The 19,971-nt window shown below is 25.7% G+C and overlaps 1 protein-coding gene across 5 annotated transcripts in view; it reads left to right on the top strand.

Annotated features, from left to right (window-relative positions):
- LOC142329663 (nuclear distribution protein nudE-like 1-B) overlaps positions 1-19,971 on the top strand; it is an 89,292-nt gene that overhangs the window by 52,720 nt on the left and 16,601 nt on the right. The window contains exon 7 of one of the 5 annotated variants that reach the window (XR_012757561.1): positions 18,738-19,434. The exons of 2 other annotated variants lie outside the window; for them this stretch is intronic. Coding sequence is in view for 2 of the 3 variants with exons in the window: in XM_075374334.1 (XP_075230449.1) it covers positions 5,144-5,242 (99 nt within the window). In the remaining variant the exon portion in view is untranslated. Of the gene's footprint in view, positions 1-5,143; positions 5,253-14,360; positions 14,391-18,737; positions 19,435-19,971 lie in introns of those variants that run through there. 2 more of the 5 variants (XM_075374337.1, XM_075374334.1) reach the window with 2 other exon arrangements.

Consider the following 19,971-nt stretch of genomic DNA (forward strand, 5'->3'; position numbering starts at 1 on the left):
ATTTTTCCATTGGAGAATTACCTTCACATCATTAAATTTTGAGGATGCACCTCTCTGAGTTGTTCCAGGTATTTTGGAACCATTAAGTCAAAGAGGATTTTTTCTTCACTGTCTTACGGAGCTTAAAAATTTGTGATAATGTCAGTAGACAACATTGTTATCATCTACATTGGCCACATCAGCAAGTTATTTCTAAATTTCAGATTTACTTCATTATTATCGGAATAGTTTTTTATTAATATAATATTTTTAAATAATTTAGATTTGATAAAAGTTATGATAATGTACATGTACAGTTGTTGCTCCAAATAATCAGTTTGGTTGTTAATCAAGCTTCACCATTATTTTCTGGCATTTGTTCCTGTACTATTTCTCATGAAATACCTCTTCTTTCCATAACCTGTTTAATATAGTTTAGCCTTCTTGCATGTAATCTGTCTCCCACATACTGTTTACCCACATTCCATTTGCATCTCTCATATTTTCTCAATCATTTTGCTCTTTTTTCAAACTATATCCAAATTATTCTATATTTCTCTTTTTCTTTTGCTGTATACATTAAGTAAATTTCTAATGTCATTTTATTTCTTACTATTATGCTCTCACTATTGATCTCAAAAGCTTTATCCCTTCTGTTTCAACCCCTTCTCCCACTACTTAAACATTATCCATATTTATACAGTGTAACTAGATATATATTACGTTGTGTACATTTGTCACCTTAGTCTATACTCATTAGTCAGTCATCTTCATGCCTAAAAAATTATTATTTAATGCTTTATCACTAGATGACTATCAATGATTTACACCCTTTTATTTATTTAATATTACATGAACAAAATTTCATTGTTATTAAATTATATAAACAGAAAAACATGTGATGACTGAATGTTTAATAATGATAGAATCATGAAACAATTCTTTATAAAAATTAGTACAAAATAGGTATTTGCATTAAAAGAAGAAATATTATGAGTAGGGTTAAAATATTAAAATATAATACTTCATCAGACCCCATTAAATTTGTATTGAAGGATGGATGCACAAATCCAGTCTAATATTTGCATATTTTTAAAGACTATATTAATTGTTGAATATATATGCATTGGACTCATAAAAATTTACTAATTCAGTATGTTGTTACAGGTATAATCAATTAATATTTTATTAAGGTTTTAGTATATTCAATTTATTCTGGTATATATTTATTTTAAGAAACAAATAATACTGTTATTATTTTAGTAAAATAAGTAATTAAAGTCAATTTATATTGCATTTCTTATGATAAGTAAGTATGGTAAAAATTGTATTTATGAAAAATGTAGAAATAGTAATAATATACAAGTTTGTGTAAATAAAAAGTTGTGTATATTTATATTTTTGTTAAAAAATGTTATTAAATATATAAAAATTAAATTGTGTGTGATATGAAAGAATTGTCATATTATTTTTACCATATTTAATTTTAATTACTTACTTTTTTATGCTGTGGTATTTATAGTTAAATTGGAACGTGAATTAAAAAAGGTACTGTGTGTTCAATGAAAGTAAAAGCTTGTCTTGGAGAAGGTTAAGACTGCATTACTGCCAAACTTGAAAACATTTACATCCCTTTCTAATCGGATAACTGTAATAATCCTTGTACTTTTATTTATGCCTGTTTAATTTATTACCGTTTTCATGTTTTATTAGTTGTAATTCATTATTACATTATTAGTATTAATAATTCAATAAATAAAGTTTGCATAAACAAAAATTTTAATTTAGATGCATTTTTAAATTAGAAAAATCATAACTAGTGCTTGAATGTATTTTGTATCTATCCTTAATTACACTTTTTTGTACAATATTTAGAATTTTCAGATTCTTTTTTTTTGGGGGGCAATTGTTTTCATTTGGTTTGTACTATTATTATCATTAATACTTACTTGAAATTTGCATATATGTCCAGTTCCTGTGCAAGTTCACATCTTCTCTGTCTTCATCGGAACAGTCACTTTCACTGTCTAGATGTATGATAAATTTATCCATCATTTCGTCGATTAGCATTTCAATCTTCTTATACTCAGTTTCAGCTTTTTTACATGTTCGCAAAATGCTTTCCAATCATCCTTATTCATTTTTTCCTCAGATAATTTTTTAATATCTAACATTAAAAATGTTGTGTTATAAACTAACTTTTCAGACGACCATCCAGTATCAGTCAGATTTAAATTGGGATGGTAAGATGGAAGTCACAGAATCTGATGCCTGTGGTTTTTTCTTTTTTAATATTTTATCAAAATGGTACTTTATTTATGAATTTCTATGTGATTTAATTACGCCATACAATTGTGATTGTAACATTTTATTTTGTTCTTTTCTAACCAATTAATCGTGCCATCTTTTGCTATCATTTGGATTCTTGCATTATTGTTAACCACTGACTGGGGAGAAGATCTGTTATTAATTTTTCAGATGCCCACTTTATGAAATTGTTGATGTCATGATAGTCACCACTTTTTGAACTTGCTTTCTAAGTTAACATTATGTGTGGAATGAACACCATTTCTCCTCCAGTATGGATTATGATTAACCAATCACCTTTATCATCATTGTCATCTGACCACAATTCTTCACTGTATATGGGGCATTAAAATATATGTATGATTCATCCAAATAAACAATTAAAAAATTTTTCTTTTCTGAAATCTGTTCTTTCTTAAATAATCTAGCCTCTTTCACCAAATGTCTTCTTTCTCAATTAAAAGCTTCCTATTATTATCAGTTTTAAGTCACTTAAACCCTAACACTTTCAGGATAGCTGCTGGTGCAGTTCCAGAACCTTTAAATTGAATACTCTTTTGAAGTTTTTCTTGTAATTTATTTAATATAGGCAGTTCATTATGTTTTACATGAAAATCGTTAACTGTTCTTGCAACACTTAGATCAAAACTGTTAATGCACTAACTGGTTTTGAACATTGTTTATATGTTTTTGGTGTGCTGAATGAGCATGACTACGATTTAAATTTAAGAAGATATCGTTTTTCAGAGTTTTTGAACTTGAGATTTTGAAATCCCACAAGCAGCAATGGTTCTTTCTTCACATTTTTGAATATGTATTACATGTTTGTCACCATCTAATTTTCCTAACTTTATGGCTTCTTTCTTCATAAAACTATACATTATTAACTATTTCATGAGCTTGACTACAGTGCTTTTTATTCTAAACTATGTATTTAAATTCTGCCATTGCAAAAAAAATTCATTAACAAAAAACACTACAAACATACAAATTCATTAATACACGTGATGTTAACTAACATGCTACACATTACAAAAGGAAACAACTATACCATTTATACCAGGACATGCCAAAAATTGTACTAAATCAGTTTATTGAAAATGAAAAGTAAACATTAGTGTTGATAATAGTGTTTAATATTAGTAAAAAAAATTATGTAGGTGCTTCTATGAATATGTTTAAAATTACTTAGCTGTTAAAGAATTATTATAACTTGTAGTGTATAGGCCTATTATTTAATGATGATGTTTATTACTATAAACGTCATCAACAATACTAATACCCATTATAAATGCATATAGATATAACTCAAATGAAATATTTTGATAACTTTTATTCATAAAGTGGTCATTCGCTTTAGTACTCACTTGATGGAGGGAGTGTAATAATAATCTATCATTACAATATAAACTGTTCATTTTTATACTGTATATAGTAAGAATTATAAGTACGCTAAATATTTTAAAGAAATTATTGTCTCAAATTAAGCAAAATGATAATAAATTTTAATTGTGGAAAGAATTTTTGCTATTTTGAAAATAGTTAAAACATACTGTTTTACAGAATACTCTTGTTTGTGATTGAAGTTAATGTTATGAGAAAAGAGTAATATAATGCCTTGCACAGAGTCTGCCTCGTGCAAGCAAGTTTTTATTTTCATTGTACACATTATAATTTTTATTTGTAATTTGAAGAACACGTATTATTTTTTTCTATCAAATTTGTTGTAAATTGTAATTATGTTAATAAAATATTAGATTAAGTAATTTTTCATTAGTACAAAGATGCACTTACTTAATTATAAAAGTAATTCATTGAAGCTTCAGTAATTACATGAGAAGTATTCAATAATTATAAAACAGAAACCAATAATTTATCCATTTTCTGCAATATGTGAAATTGGATTTCCTGTTAAAATAAGAGTGCCTTCATTATATGTGGTACAGAACTGTAACATATTTACTATAATTTTTCCATTTATTTTATTACCAATTTCAGTAACTTTTTCATTTCTTGAATTTTCACCTGATTGGTTATAATAAATGGAAAAATAGATATCTTTCATCGTCAGTATCCCATAAAAATGAATCATTAGATTTATCTATCCTTTCCATTTCCAAGAATACCAATGTCTGTGTCCTTCCTATTGGTCTGGATTATGCAGCTACGCTGGATCCATATGGTCATTGACCTTCACATTATAAAGAGATAACCAATTCTTGAAATAATTTTAAAAATTATATTTTTGAAGGAACAAATTTTTAAAAATATTTACAGAGAATTAAATAAGTAATTTTTGTGATTATTCTCAAGTATATGTTGTATTAAATAAATCTGTCCAAAAATATTTAAAAAAACAAAGACAATAAAAAATCATAATATGGATAAAGGAAAGAGAGAAAGAATTAAAGTATGTAAAAACAGATTTTTTACAGTATCTCAAAATCTTTAAAAAATACAAAAGAAGCTAAACACTAATCAAGATCCCACCACTGGAACTGCAAGTGATATCTATATACTTCAGAAATCTGCATAATATAACAAAAAACCTCTTGTAAACACTAGATGGATCTGAATAATCTAGCATGAGTGTATTTAAATATATTATTATTTAAAAAAAATTGCTCATGATTATTTATTATAAAAGGCTTTTACTTATGACGCAACATAACCAGTTAAAAGTTATTTATTGTGGAGAATTCTATTTTTTTGATTTTTTACAGGATTTCTATATTGAAATATTTTTAGCAGATTTTCATGTATTTTTATTTCTAGTTCCGTTAATTTATATTTTAATATTTTGTTTTATTTAAAAAATAACTATGTAATATATTTATTTACCTTATGTTTTACTTAGGAAAAATTATACCTCTTTGCCAAAAAATATTGGTTTTGGATTGCCATTGTTATTTGTTTGACATCTTTTGGGTTGGGTTATGAACTGATTATATCTTAAACATTATCAGGTATTATTTTTTAAATACATTTTAGGATTTTTTTTGTAATGTAACACTATTAATTTTTATGAGATTTTGCATGATGTTTCCACATAATATTTTGATAGAATTGTTTCTTTAAAAAAATAAATCAATAAAGAATCTTTTTTGTCAAATGTAATTTAAATTTATTGTAGAAATTGGTTGTGTGAAGAAAACTAAGTAATTATAATATTATCAATTAATTATTACATTAAACTTACACGGTTTGATTCTGCATGGCTTATTACCATGTGTATCATTATTAACTAAATTTATAAATATGTAAATGCAATAAATGTGAATTATAACATTAATCAAACTTTTTTTTTTTTTTTAATAAAGAATTACTGAATTATAACACAATAAAATTTCATTCTAATTTTCATGAATTGCTGTCATGTATTCTTATTGATAACAGTGTATTGCAGATTTAACATTTTTCTATAAAATTGCTGCAATAGTTTGGGTAATTACAAGTATACATATTTTCATTAAGTCAGGTTAGAGCTTGTTAATTCTATATCAGTATAAAAGTCCTAAGATTATGTACATTGCAGAGAATTACAAGATAGAATCCAGTTTCTTTTAACTTAGCAAAGAACTACTGATGAAACTTAGGACCTTTTATTCATGTATATTGTAAAACCTTATAAAAGGCTCTCTTTCTTTCTCTCATAAGCAAAATAATGTGAGCAGGACATGTAATTGTTATTCAATAATTTAAACTACACCATTTGCTAGTAGATAAAATGAAAAATTTAACAGTAGTCATTAAACTAATGAATTAATCATATGTTTATCTTACATTCTTATCCAGTTTTAAACTGGCTGCAACTGTATGCAATAAATTACTTTTCAACTCTCATTACAGCTTCCAGGAATTGTATTCTCATTTATTTTTATTTTTCTTGACATCATAGTTGATTTTATGAACATTATACACTGAAAGTTGTGATGCAATTAATTTATAGAACTAAGAACGTAATCAATCACAATGCCTTTTAAGTAAATAAACCATCAGCTTAACACACATTAATTATAAAAATGAAGATTGATGACTATTGCATGTGTAACCTTCTTGTAACTTCTTGTAGATATATCTGCATTCTTATCCATCTAGTAAAGAATATATATTATTTAATGGAATCTTCCTAGAAGTTTTAAAATTATAAAAATAGTGAAGGCCTATTGAAGTATGCGTTTGTAATACTGCAAAGTGGAATTAAGAAATGTTTAAAAAAATGTCAATTGTTATTGAATAAGAATGAAAAATAACTAAATTCAGTAAAGATATAACAAATTTGAATTTTTTTCTTATTGTTCTTGGTCTTTTCAGTTATGAGAGAGAATCTAGGTATGAGACATTTTGTTCTGAGCGGTTTTAATATATGTTTTTGCTAAGATATTGAAACAGAATATAAGGAATTGAAAAAGGGAACTAACTATTCAAATTTCTGATGACAAAAAATATTATTTTAGGGCAAGTTTTAAATTTTTACATTTAACAAAATCTTAGGAGTTCAGGTTGTATATAGGTTCCAAATCAACCTCTGTGAAGTTGGTTGCAATGCTTCTCAGGCTCTTTAGGTATAAAAGTTTTAATATTAGAGTTACTTTCTCTGAGATAGTGATGTTCACTTTTCAGGTATTGTTAAACAGAGCCATTGTTGGTTGTGTAGTACTGAATATTACCTACATTGTGGACAACTTAATATGTATTTGTTAAGTAGATTATTCTCACTAAATGGGACAGAAAGTAAAACCACCTAATTCCTCACTTGCCCTAGTAACCCATCATTGCCTCTTACAGTTTAAAATGATTCTTGCCATTTTCAGGAGTAACATATATTTCGTCAAATTGCTCTACAACCATTTGGTTATGCCTTAAAACTCGTCATATATTGACTACATAATTAGCATTTAATCATGTGTATTTATGTGGAAATTTATGTTAAATGTCTGCTACTTGTTTTATGGTTTTCCCTTTTCTTTAATTGTCATAGGAAAATTTTTGTGTGATTTTATTATTAGGTAATTGCATCTTTGGTTAACAGTTAATCAGTTTTGTTGTTAATTATTCAACTTTCTAAAATCTGGATTAACAGTTAAACATTTATTTTATTATTTGATAGTTGTGTTTTTTGTTTTGGGATTAAAAATGTAAAATAATTAAAAAGGTTTTGTTTTTTATAAAATTATAGATACTTCGAATTTATAAAATTGGCACTACTGAATCTTAACTTAACATGCCTGAACATGTTTGTAATGATCTTGGATTACATTTTCAAAATGTGACCAAAGACCCAAGAATTAATACTAAAATGGTATTAATTAACGTTACTGGTAAATTAATTTTATTTAGTTAATAACAAGATTATTTTTTTGTGAAATAGAATTTGAATTTTTAGTTAAAATTGTGCCATAGTATAAGAAAAAAAATTGGGTACCTGCATTTATTCGGCTTGATCATGAGAATTTTTTAGCCTAATATTAATTTAAAAATTAGTTACGTGTGTAAGTAAGGTACAATTCAATTATTTTTAATTCTAGTTTATGCCAAAATTTGTTTATGAATATGCTAATGGAGCTGGAGGTATTCAATTAATTTTTCAAAAAAGTGAAGTAGGAATTTGTGACCTGGAATGAATTCAGTCCTTCAAGGTCAGTTTAAAAGAGTTCTTTCTTTCATTCAGAATAATAAAGTTAGTCTGATCATGCCAAATCAGGATTCAGTGGGTGCCTCAACTTTGTCACGCTTAAACTTGCATAAGTGAAAGCGAAGAGAGGTTCCATTGTGAAAATTTTTGGATTCTCTTATGAAAACATTCATAATTAATGAGATTTATTTACTGTAGCACTAATCTTATCTTCAGTTATGAAAATATTTAGAAGCTGTATGAATTGGTGAGACAAGAAATAATAAAGTAGCAGTAATGTCAGATGTGAGATTTTTTTCTGTGAAGTTATAAAATCATCATAGTACAATTTTTTGAATTCCCAAGCATGAAAAAAACTACAGATATAACTTCTACTTGTGTGGATTAAGCATACATGTCAATGATGACAGCAGTGATTTATTTCATATTTTACGATTTTAATACGCTTCTTTGCATTTTTTTTTGTTTTCCATAACCAAGATCATACGTCTGAAAGACTCTTTATTCCTCTTGTCTACTTTCTATTGATAATTCATTTATTATTTTTTTTATCATATATCACATACATATAAATTGGGAATTTACTACCACTAAATATAGTTACCACACTCCTCAAATTATAGCATTCCAAAATAAAATTATCTATCATGTGTATTTGGTTCGTATTTCCTTTAAATACAGCATAATATGCCATCAGCCCTAATTTTTAGGAACCTTGTAAATTCATATTGTATTTATATTGTAATAATTACATTAATGCAATTATTTAGCAATAAATGTCAGTTAATATTTTAAGGTACAACAGAATATTGTGATACTAATCATAATGTATTATAAAGTAACATTAGGTACAAAATAGAACTATTTCAGTTTTAAAAGAATTAGAAGATTCATAATATGTTATATGAAAATAATATTTACAGTTGTGTAACTTGCATTAATTTTTAAAATGTATCCTAATATTTTCAGTATTTGTGCAAATATAATGGTGTAGAGTATTGGGGTTATTGAATATATCCTACAAGAGTTGTCAACTTTTTTTTGAGTTCATTGAACCCTTATTTGCAGTATAAATGAATAAAACTTAATTGTTTTGTCAAATTTGTTTTTTCTTTACTTTATAAAGAAAATCTTACTGATAGTTAGCCATTTTCATGTTTATCATAATTTGTTTCTGCAAATACTATCCTACAATTATTATTTATAAATTTCATCAGTTCAATATAGTTTTCATTGAAATCTGAATAGTGAGATTGATGTCATTAACAATTGTTATGTTTGGTGTGCGTGCATTTGTAATCTTCTTTTATATTATAATTGATTCACTTAAAGTTATGTAAAAAAATATTTTAAGGAAATAAAAGGATTAGGGACTCCCGATTCATAAGTAGACTGACAGAAAGAAAACAGTAGAGCAGAGAGAGAGGCTTCTAGAGAAATTCAGAACTGAGAATTTAGAAATATAAAAATTTTACATTTTGAAATTTTTATTTACACTTTATATTTATCTTTATTTGTACTTAAAAAAATTATAAATACAAAATTTTGGATTGGCTACACTTTATAAGTTAGAAGTAACTTTGTACTTTCGAACTAGTAGTACCAGGCAGATTTCCAAAAAATTGAATGTGCTAATAATTTACAAATTGAAAGTTCTTCAGAGTTATTAGTTTTAGAGCTAGGCACACTTTATTAGAATAAACAAAACCAAGTAACTGGGATAGATGTATGTACTTTATTATACGAGGGTTATTTTTTTCAAGGTCCGATCGGTCATGAAATTAAAACCACAGTGAAAAAAATTTTGTTATTTGTAACAAGTACTTACGTAGTTACGCTATTTCTCTACATATTCGCCACTCCGATTTAGACATATGTCGTAGCATGGTACTAACTTTTCAATACCCTCGTCATAGAACAGGGCCGCCTGTGTTTTCAGTCATGTTTCTACACTGGTCTGCAGTGTAGAAATTTTGTGCCAAAATGTTGTCCCCCTAGCCACTGTTTCATGTGAGCAAAGAGGTGAAAATCGAATGGAGCCAAGTCCGGGCTCCATTCCAAGTCAGGTTGTGTATGGGTGATCAAACACCCATACACAACCAAAAATTGATTTTTGGATACTGATTAAATACATTTTTTTTGTTTAATTTTCACTTTGTTTATATAGAAATATATTATTTTTTAAATTGCAAGTTACACAAGGGTAATTTTAGCAAGTAATTTAGGTAACTGAATAATTTAATAATACAATTATATAATTTTGTAATATATTTTTGTACCATGAATTAAGTTTGATGGTGGTTTACATTATACCAAAGTGGAATATTATTCATAGTTTTAAGAAAATTAATTCTTATCATTAGTAAGATAATAAGTCATTTTAAACAATTGTATTGTTTACATTGCAATGAAAACTAGATTTATTGTAGTTTTATCATTAATTCTGGTTCAGTCATTTATGGAACAATGTGATTGTCAGACCATAGGTAGATATTCTGTATATATATTTTATTGATTTGGAATTGCTAAGAAAAAACATTGTCACTTAATAATTTTAAGTGGTAATTAATTTAATCACCTAATGTACTAGTTCATTAATACTTTAATCTGCAATATTATTCAAGATGAACCCAGTTATATTTTGCGGATTTTTCCATCCTGTTTGTCAGTCTCAAAATATATTATTCCTCGACAACATTGATTGTTGTTTGATGTTCTTTGTCTTCTTCTACAATTGTCTTCTACTTTTTTCATTTATCAGATTATTATAATGAGAAACGTAACAGCTTTTTTTTAAATAAATATTTTAGTAATACCACTGCTCAACTGAGCCCAACTAAATCTGATATATATATGTAATTATTTCATTACATAGAATTCTACATTTTCTCAGTTTGAAGCATTGTTTTAAAATAAGCATTTGTTTCTGTTGATATTATAACTTTGAATGTTTAACAATTCCATGGATATTTTACATTTTCATGACAAACTGATGAAGAATTGTTGTTAAGCTCATGTCCAACTAACCTCTTAGGGTCATGTAATTTTTTATTAAGATTTTATTCCTTTACATTTTTACTAAACCACCTTATTATAAGGTAACAGAATCTTTAATTCTTTTATTTTATTTTATCTACATCTTGCTATATCCATAACTTATGATCATGTTGTATATAATCTGAACTAGTAAATACTAGTTATCTCCTATCAAATGATAGGAGATCCAGATCAGATTTTATTTATAGTCCTTTAAAATATTGTGACTGAGTTTTTTATGTGATAATTCCATTGTTGGTTGTGTTTTATGACTTAATGTCATAAAAGGCTTTAATGGTTGTAATGTAATTACATGTTTGATTAATCATTTTTTGTTATATTGTAGCACAAATTAGGTTACAGTGCGTATTTATTACATATTGATATTCTTTTAAAAACTGCTTTTTTATTAGTGTTATTGGAGAATGAATTATTATACTTTGTATTAATTATACAATATATGACAGGTGTATATGTATATATATATATATATATATATATATATATATATATATATATATATATATATACCTGTCATATATGTAGTTTAGACAATGTTTACTTGAATATGAATAAGTAACTTAGTTAATTCCCTTTTGACTTCATCACTTTCAAATTGGAAATTTAGTAGGGCATTAAATTTATTTTTCATAAAAAAAATCAAATTACCTGTTTATTTACATCAATATAAGTAGTTATTATCCAAACTGTATATTTTGTTACTTTTCATGACAAAAATTTTATTTTTTACAAGTAAATAATTTAATATGTTGCATAATCAAATATACTTTTGAGTACAAAATCATTATGCTGGACTTTCATTTCTAGATTTTTGTTAATTCAGATTAATGTAGGCTGGTTATATGAAATTTACTATAACCATAATGGTGGATACCAGTGTTCTGTGGTGGTTGGGTTTCAATTAACAACTACACATCTCAGTAATGGTCGACCTCTCTCTCTTTTTTCTGTTTAGCCTCCAGAACCACCGTAAGGTATTACTTCAGGAGGATGATAGATAAATGAATGTAAATGAAGTGTAGTCTTGTACAGTTTCAGGTCGATCATTCCTGAAATGTGTGGTCATGGTTAATTGGAACCCGACCACCAAAGAACACCGGTATCCACAATCTAGTATTCAAATCCTTGTAAAAGTAACTGCCCTGTCAGCTGATTTGCGATGACCAGTCAACCACTAGACCAGCCCAGTGGGCTAGGAATGGTTGACCTGAGACTTTACAAGACTACACTTGATTTACATTCATACATATCATCCTCATTCATCCCCTGAAGTACTACCTTACAGTGGTTCCGGAGGCTAAACAGAAAAAAGAGAGAAAATAACAAATAGAAATAAAATAATTTATAACTTCTTTGAGACTACTGTACACCTAATTTAATAAGTAAAAGCTAGTAATTTGATTAATTTATAAGTATTTTAAATTTTCCATCTCAAATCGTGAGAGAGAAAAGATAAATTAAGCTTAAATTTAGTTTACATGCTCCAGCAAAACAAAATGAGGTTAACAGTTCAAACATTTAATCTGTTAATTAAATTTCTGATCTGTTAACTTCTGACCACGGTTAAAAATGAAGCCTAATGACTCCAGATTATTTGGGTTCACTGTTTATTAACAAAGTAGTGTCTCTGTTATTCTATTTATAGAGAAGTGAAATATTTAAATAGTTTTTCTTTTAGCTTTTTTATGATCGAGGATAATTTTTTTTTAGTTTGGCTTAATGTAAATATGTACTGGTTCTTTACTGTTGAGCCAGTTTTCTATAATTCAGAATGTGGGATACTTCTGTATTAATGAGGGGGAGCTACTTGATTTTTTAATTTTTTCCTATTAATTATTGATTAATCTGGTGGACAGAAAATGAAAATTTGTTTGAAAGGATCCTCCACAACCAACATGTCACTTGGCCAAGTATGATTCAAGATGCTGGTGGCCTGTTTCAAGGTGATGCTTATTACGCCACTTCACACTTTTCCACATTCTCTCAATAGTCTGAATATGTGTACCACTGTCATGGTTTATGAAGTTGTATCAAAGGTTAATAACCTTGAAATGTTTAAACCCTGCTTCTATGAAAATATTACTACCCTTTTCAAGAATCCGAGTAAATAATTTATCCATAAGTGCTAGTGCTAATTAACGCACATCTCCATCATATAGTTGTTCCAGTCAACAGTAGAATTAACACCCATATTTAACTGATGCTCCTCACACCACCTAACCGATATCAGCTCCTCAGCCCAGCAGTGTGTAAACCTCACAACTGTAACAAGGAGAAGACATAAATTTTTGAGCCACTTACCTTCCCATAAATTAAGTTTGCTATTACAACAAAAATTACAGCACCACTGTATACGTTCACCGAAATACCTTCATGTTTTTCCCATTACGACATGTAGGGAAGATTTAAAAAATTTGTTGAACAACATTTTGCTCCTGCAAGAATGTTCAGGTTTCTTGTTCTATCAAAGGAAGCCATATATTAAAATTATTGCCTGCCATTATTATTTGCACTAAAAAATGTAACCTGTATGGTAAAACCAAACGACACTGACATACAATATAATTTATGTCCCAAAGAGATAAGAATATTTATTATGCTAATAGCAATAGAGCAGATAAGAACAGGTCTATAAAACAACTTATTAATAACAAAAGCGATACTTAAACTAAATACAATAATTAATGTACAAAATAGCAACAGAACACTACCAAAATCAAGTGGTCCCCTGTTAACACAGAAGTACCTAATGTTGACATCCTTTTTCATTTAACTATCTTATGTTTAAGTCTTCAGATGGCATTTATGCTTTCTTTCTGAGTATAATCATTCTGTCTGTATATTAGAATTTATTAAGGTATAATTTGATTAGGTATCTGTGTTCATGTGCCTAAAGTGACAATCTTTGAGAATTCTATGGTTACTACTGTACTGTTAGTAGTACATGTGTATTTCGTTTGTATATTATATTGAATATTGTAATATTAACAAAGCATAATTTGAAGTATGAAAAATAAAGGCTTGATAATAGTGTAAACAACAGTTGAAAAAGGAATTTTGCTTTCATTAATGTTGTAAATGACAAATTTCTACATGGTTACTACTTGCTAAAGTGAATACTGTTCGTCCCTGCATTGGTTTATATGTACAGGCTTCAGTATATATAATTTGAGCTTCTGTAAGTTTTTTTTAGTCTTTGCGTGAAGAGAATTGTGAAACAGAATATTTTCAATTCTTGTATGATCGACAGCTCTTGAATAGTGTATGATAATCTACAAGGTAACTCTTAGTTTGATTAATTTTATACTGACAGGTTTAATTTTTTTACTGACAAGTTTATCCTTAGACTGACAAAAGAATGTAATTATATTTTTATTTTCAGCTCTTTTGATGAATTTGTGAAGTGGCTTATGATGTTATAAATATAAAAAAATAAAATTTAAACTAATTGCAGTTACACCGAAATTCAGTTGATTTAAGATGTAAAAATTGTAATTTGATTCACCAATGTTGCTACCAGTGTTATTATTTCATATGTTCACTCTCTTTTGTTATTTTCTTACAATTAATTTTTTTTTTAATTCATAAAAGGCACGTTTTATCGTGGAATCTGTATTATTTGTGGAAAAGTGTATATCTAATAGTTTGTAATGTGCAGTTTATGTATTTTATACACATATGTGTTTTTGTAAATTTTTGTATATTGTATATATGTATTTTTTTTATTAATATTACTAAGTAAGTTATTTGTGTTATTTTTTAAATGTATATTCTATCATTATTTTATGTATATATATGTTTTAATTTATTGTAATATGAATTGTGTAATAAAAGAAAATTTGATTAAAGTTTGATAATTATTAGTACAATAATTATATTAAATAAACTATTTTTTAATAAATCAAAGTTTTTTCTGAAAACTGTAAATGTATTTAAGGATAAAAATTATTTGCTGAAAGTGGAATTAAGTTAAGCAAGTTCATTTTAATACCCATATTAATTAATTATAAATTATTAATTTACATCTGTTTTATTAAAAAAGGTTTATTTTTATTGAATTGAAATAATATAATGAAATAATTAGCCTTTATATAAGGTAATAAGTTACAGGATTATTTTTTGTTTATTTATATGTTCATTAATTATAGCATTATCTAATTTATTCCAAAAATACAAACATTGGTTTGTCAATATGATGAAAATTTTTTTCCATAAGCTATCAGTAAGAAGTAACACCAAAAAAGTATTGTAGTAATCTTTATTAGAAATATGAACATCTATATAAATGTTTTAAAACCTAATTAAAAACAAGGTTCTCCTACTGAGTTAAGACAATCATATATATATATATATATATATATATATATATATATATATATATATGTAATTTCAGATGGGATACATTAAATTAATTTGTCAGTTTATTTTATCTGTTTTAATCTTTATGGCCATGACACATGTTAAGCATCTTAGTTACAAGCGATGCCAGTCAGAGTTCCTTTATCTGAAAGCAATGATCCACACCAGTCAGTTCCATGTGGTTAACAGAGTAGATGTCATTTTTTAAGCTACATATTACTTATATTTTTATACGGTTTGATTAGCTGATAAGCAACTATAATACATATAATATAATAAAAATGTATCAAATACTGTATTGTATTTGGCTCATTGAAGAAGACAATAGGAAACCACTTTACTAATACTTTCCCTAGTAAGCTTGAAATGCTTGTTACTCTTGATAATGTCTATGTTGTTTCTAGGAGTGACTAGTGCCTTATGGCAGAACACCTTAGTTTAAATATTGTTTATAGTTGTTAAATATTAGTTAAATAGTGTTATAACAGTATTTAACATAGGCAATAAAACAAGATCAGATTTTTTTAAAAATTGAAACCATTCACTTAACTCTGTGATAATTATTTCCATAAAAAATTTCAAGGTTGTTTTATTGTTTATTTTACTGCTGTTTTATTTTCCATAAAACCTAGTCATTTTTTCCAAGGATATATATTTCCTATCATTTTATAATACCTGTTAATGTAACCTAGTATATTGTTCAGTATTTGTGGGTTTCTATAATTGCAGTATTTTTTCAACTACTTAAATTTTGCAAATAAAGAAATTTTTCTATATAAATAAAGAATAACATTATGCTCATAGAATTGCTTAAAACTTAATTTATACATGTGTAGTTATTTTTGTTTTCTTGTTTTCTGGATCATTTCAAATTCCATAACACATGAACACTACAAATATAATGTATATAAGCAAACTAATACTGCTGTTCTGAATACATGAAATGGTTTGATACGTAGTCAGATGTATATATGCTACACTGTTCAGTTAAATTTCATAATATATATATTTTTATAGACTCTGCCTACAAATAGTTGAAAAAAATGCAAAACATCTATCAGTGTAGAGTATTTTCTTGAAATTTTTTCACAATTGTGTAAAAACAAGTTCGCTTGTGTGTTATTTGTAATAATTTTCATGTTGACACTGCAGAAAGGCTATGAAAATAAGTTAATTTTAGTAAAAAAATAAAAAAAGTTTTTTTTTTCTACTAGTGCGTGTATAAATAAATTTAAATTTAAATACGTAAATTATTTAATATTGTTATAAATTGGTCATGCAGTATGTTTGATAGTTTGGTGTGGTTGCTGTTAGTAGTGTAAGAAAAAAAAATTTTTTCTTACAGTTAATGATGCTTTGATCAGAATATGTATTATTTATTGGAAACTCTTTCTCTGTTTTGGTTTGCTGTTCTAAAAGTCAGAAGAAATTTGGTTGTATATATTCTTGTTATTAAAATTTGGTTTTCAAGTTTTAAATTATTTTTAATATAATTAACAAAAACTTTAAAATATTTTAATATTATATTTACATTTTCATGTGTTAGTAATATGTATTATTAGTAACACTGTGTTTAGATGTAAACGTTCAATGTCTTAATGTTCATCAAAGGTAAGATTTTTTTTTTTTTAACTGGGTTTGAAAATTGTAAAAACCAAAGTTCAAATTAAATTAATTTTAGGTTCACATAGTTTACCATATAAAAAAAAAGAAATGGTTACATAGAATTCTACTTGAACTGGTTACATTATGAATTTAATTACCATGTCAAATTAAAAACCATAAGATATTAACTAATTACTCACTTCAGATATGGTTGAAAAATCAAGAACAACAAAACATCTATTTTTCCCCATTTGAACAAACAATCGAAATACGTAAAAGTTCATCAGATATTCTGCAGATTTTTATATTATATTATTTGAATCTAAACTTCCAGCCATGTCAAACTATCAGATTGCTGTTTATCTTATTTTGTTTTATTTACTACTTTTTTTTATTCTTTTGTGTTTTATATGTAATTATAATTTTAGTTCTTTAATTAATAATTTTCATCAGTTGCAATAATAAATTGTACTTTGTAATAAAACAGATGTGTAATATTTTATTTGTTTGTTGTGGTGTATATTTTCCAGTATATTAATAATATGAAGCACACATACATATAATTTGAAATAAGAAGTTTGATGATAATGAGTGTCATATACATAAAGCTGTACTATTTCATTGTTATTTAATAATAAAGTTTCTTGACAAGTAGGGTTAAAAAATTTTAAATATACTTTAAAAATTTGATTAATATAACTGTTAGAATTTATATTTTTCTGCTAAATTATAAGATATTTATTATTTGGTTTATTTATTTAAACGTATGTCTTTGTTGATAAGTATATATTAAAACTGAAGTGTTTTTTTAAGTAATTTTTGTTTTTTTTAATGTGATTTCAACATGCTAATTTTATTTTGGCATAAAATTTGATTGAGAAAATGTATTGATTAAAATTAAGTTCAATTTATAAAAAAAATATTTATAAAATTAATAAATAATAATTTTATTTATGTAAAAACTCAGTCTTTTAATATAATTAATGATGTAGAATTTTCATGTAAGTAATATCTTATTTGAAATCTTTTGCTTGAACATAAAGTTTAAAAATTTACAAATGAACTTTTTTAACATTTTTCCATGGCCACCATGACTTTTTAATGCTCTCCATATCTTAAACTTTAAGATTAGTAGAATATTTATACATTTGTAAATTTACAGTTATGCAGCTCACACATTTAATAATATGCTTTGTAAAAACTTTAGTAAGAATTAGATTTATTTATTGTTTTCAGTAATTATTTAAACCTCTTTAAAAAATTATACTATAAACAGATTTTGTGTAGAATAATTGAATACAACTTCTTATTTTACTAATAATATTTATTATAACTTTCAGTTTAAATTTTCATCATTTAACTTTCATAAAAATAATGTTAATGATTATTTTTAAAAATAATACTAAATTATCACATGTTCAATATATACCAATCCAATTGTATCCCATTTGAAATGAAGTAAACTTATTCTAGATTTTAAATTTTGACATTATTTTATGAAATTAATATTTTAACACGTTATATAGTACATTGTATGTGTAACACTTAAACAGTATTAATTTCAGAAGTACAGTAGTGTAGAATTGATATACTATTAAGAAAGTTTAAATTTTTACTTAAAAATTTTCATTCATTGATTTCATTTCAATTCAGAATAAAATAATTAAAAGAATTAATTTTGTACAATGCACTATTTCCTGTGTTTTAGGGTTATGACAAATGTAAAATACAGATAGTATAAGAGACACACCAGTCTTTGTTGCTTTATTTGACAGTAATTATGTTTCCTTTACAGCCTGATTATTGTGGTGAACAGAAATTATATCAGTTATTGGGCTTATTATCTCTTAAAAGTTAGTGGATCTGACATGCTGATATTACAGTATTCAGATTGTGAAGAAGTCAACTCAAAACCTCTCCACTCCATCTCTTTCCTCTAAACATAGCATGGATTGTGTGTTATTCATGATAAAGTCACTTAAAAATGTAACTTTTTAATGCCATAGATATTCAATTCTCATTTCTATAATTTTGTTTTTTTTTTACACAGTACATCTATCAGAATAGAACTTCTTAATATTGTGAGCTTTATTATATCTTTTTTTTTGTATGAATTGTGTATTTTTAATTTATCTTTTAGTTGTCATTTTGCAAAGTTTACACTTTAAGTTTACACTATTCACTTTGTGTTTGTGAATAGTGCATTAATCAAATTTAGTGAAGTAACTGTATATTTAGTTTTTTTTCTGTTAAAGGAATTCATATAAATTTTATACAATTATATTTTTTTATTATTGTAATTAAATTATTTATTTAATGAATTTGTTATTTTTTTCATTTACTTTGATAAAATTTGATTGAAATTAATCATGGTTATATAAAGATACTGCAAAAATTACCTTAATCCTTTCATATCCCTTTTTTCTTTTTATTATAATCTTTACCCCAATATTGAGGCTGGCACACCATCAGGATGTAACTTCTGTAATCAGGTCCGTTTTTTGTTTTTGTTTTATTTTTTTAATTTAAAATCTTTGTTTAAATTTTTGTTTAACATTAATTTATATTTTTGTTTTATTTGTACTAATTATTTATAAATAAACAAATAAATAATGTGATTTGTTTTGTTTTGTTTAATTACATCTAACAAAGTTGTTAATTTTTAGTTACATTTTATTTATATGAAAATCCATTAAGGTTCAGTTCTTTTAATAACCATTTCTTCAAGTATAATAATTATTTTTTCTGCATGATATCTGTTGAGTTTAGTTGTATAATTTTATAATATATGTAATTTTCTGACAACTTATTATTAATTTTAATTCAGTTTAATGGTGATATTTTATTTATTCTTATTCTTTTTATAACATCTTTTTGTATACTTAATATTTTTCAATATTATGAAGGAAATGCAACTAACATACTAACTTTTCTTGTTACTTTGTATGATACTGCTTATAACTTTCTTTTGGAATTTGAGAGACAGTAAATATTTTTCATTTATTCACCTTAATAAAAAAAAAAAGAAT

This window comes from Lycorma delicatula, chromosome 9, assembly GCF_047948215.1.
Source record: "Lycorma delicatula isolate Av1 chromosome 9, ASM4794821v1, whole genome shotgun sequence".
NCBI classification, from domain to species: domain Eukaryota; kingdom Metazoa; phylum Arthropoda; class Insecta; order Hemiptera; family Fulgoridae; genus Lycorma; species Lycorma delicatula.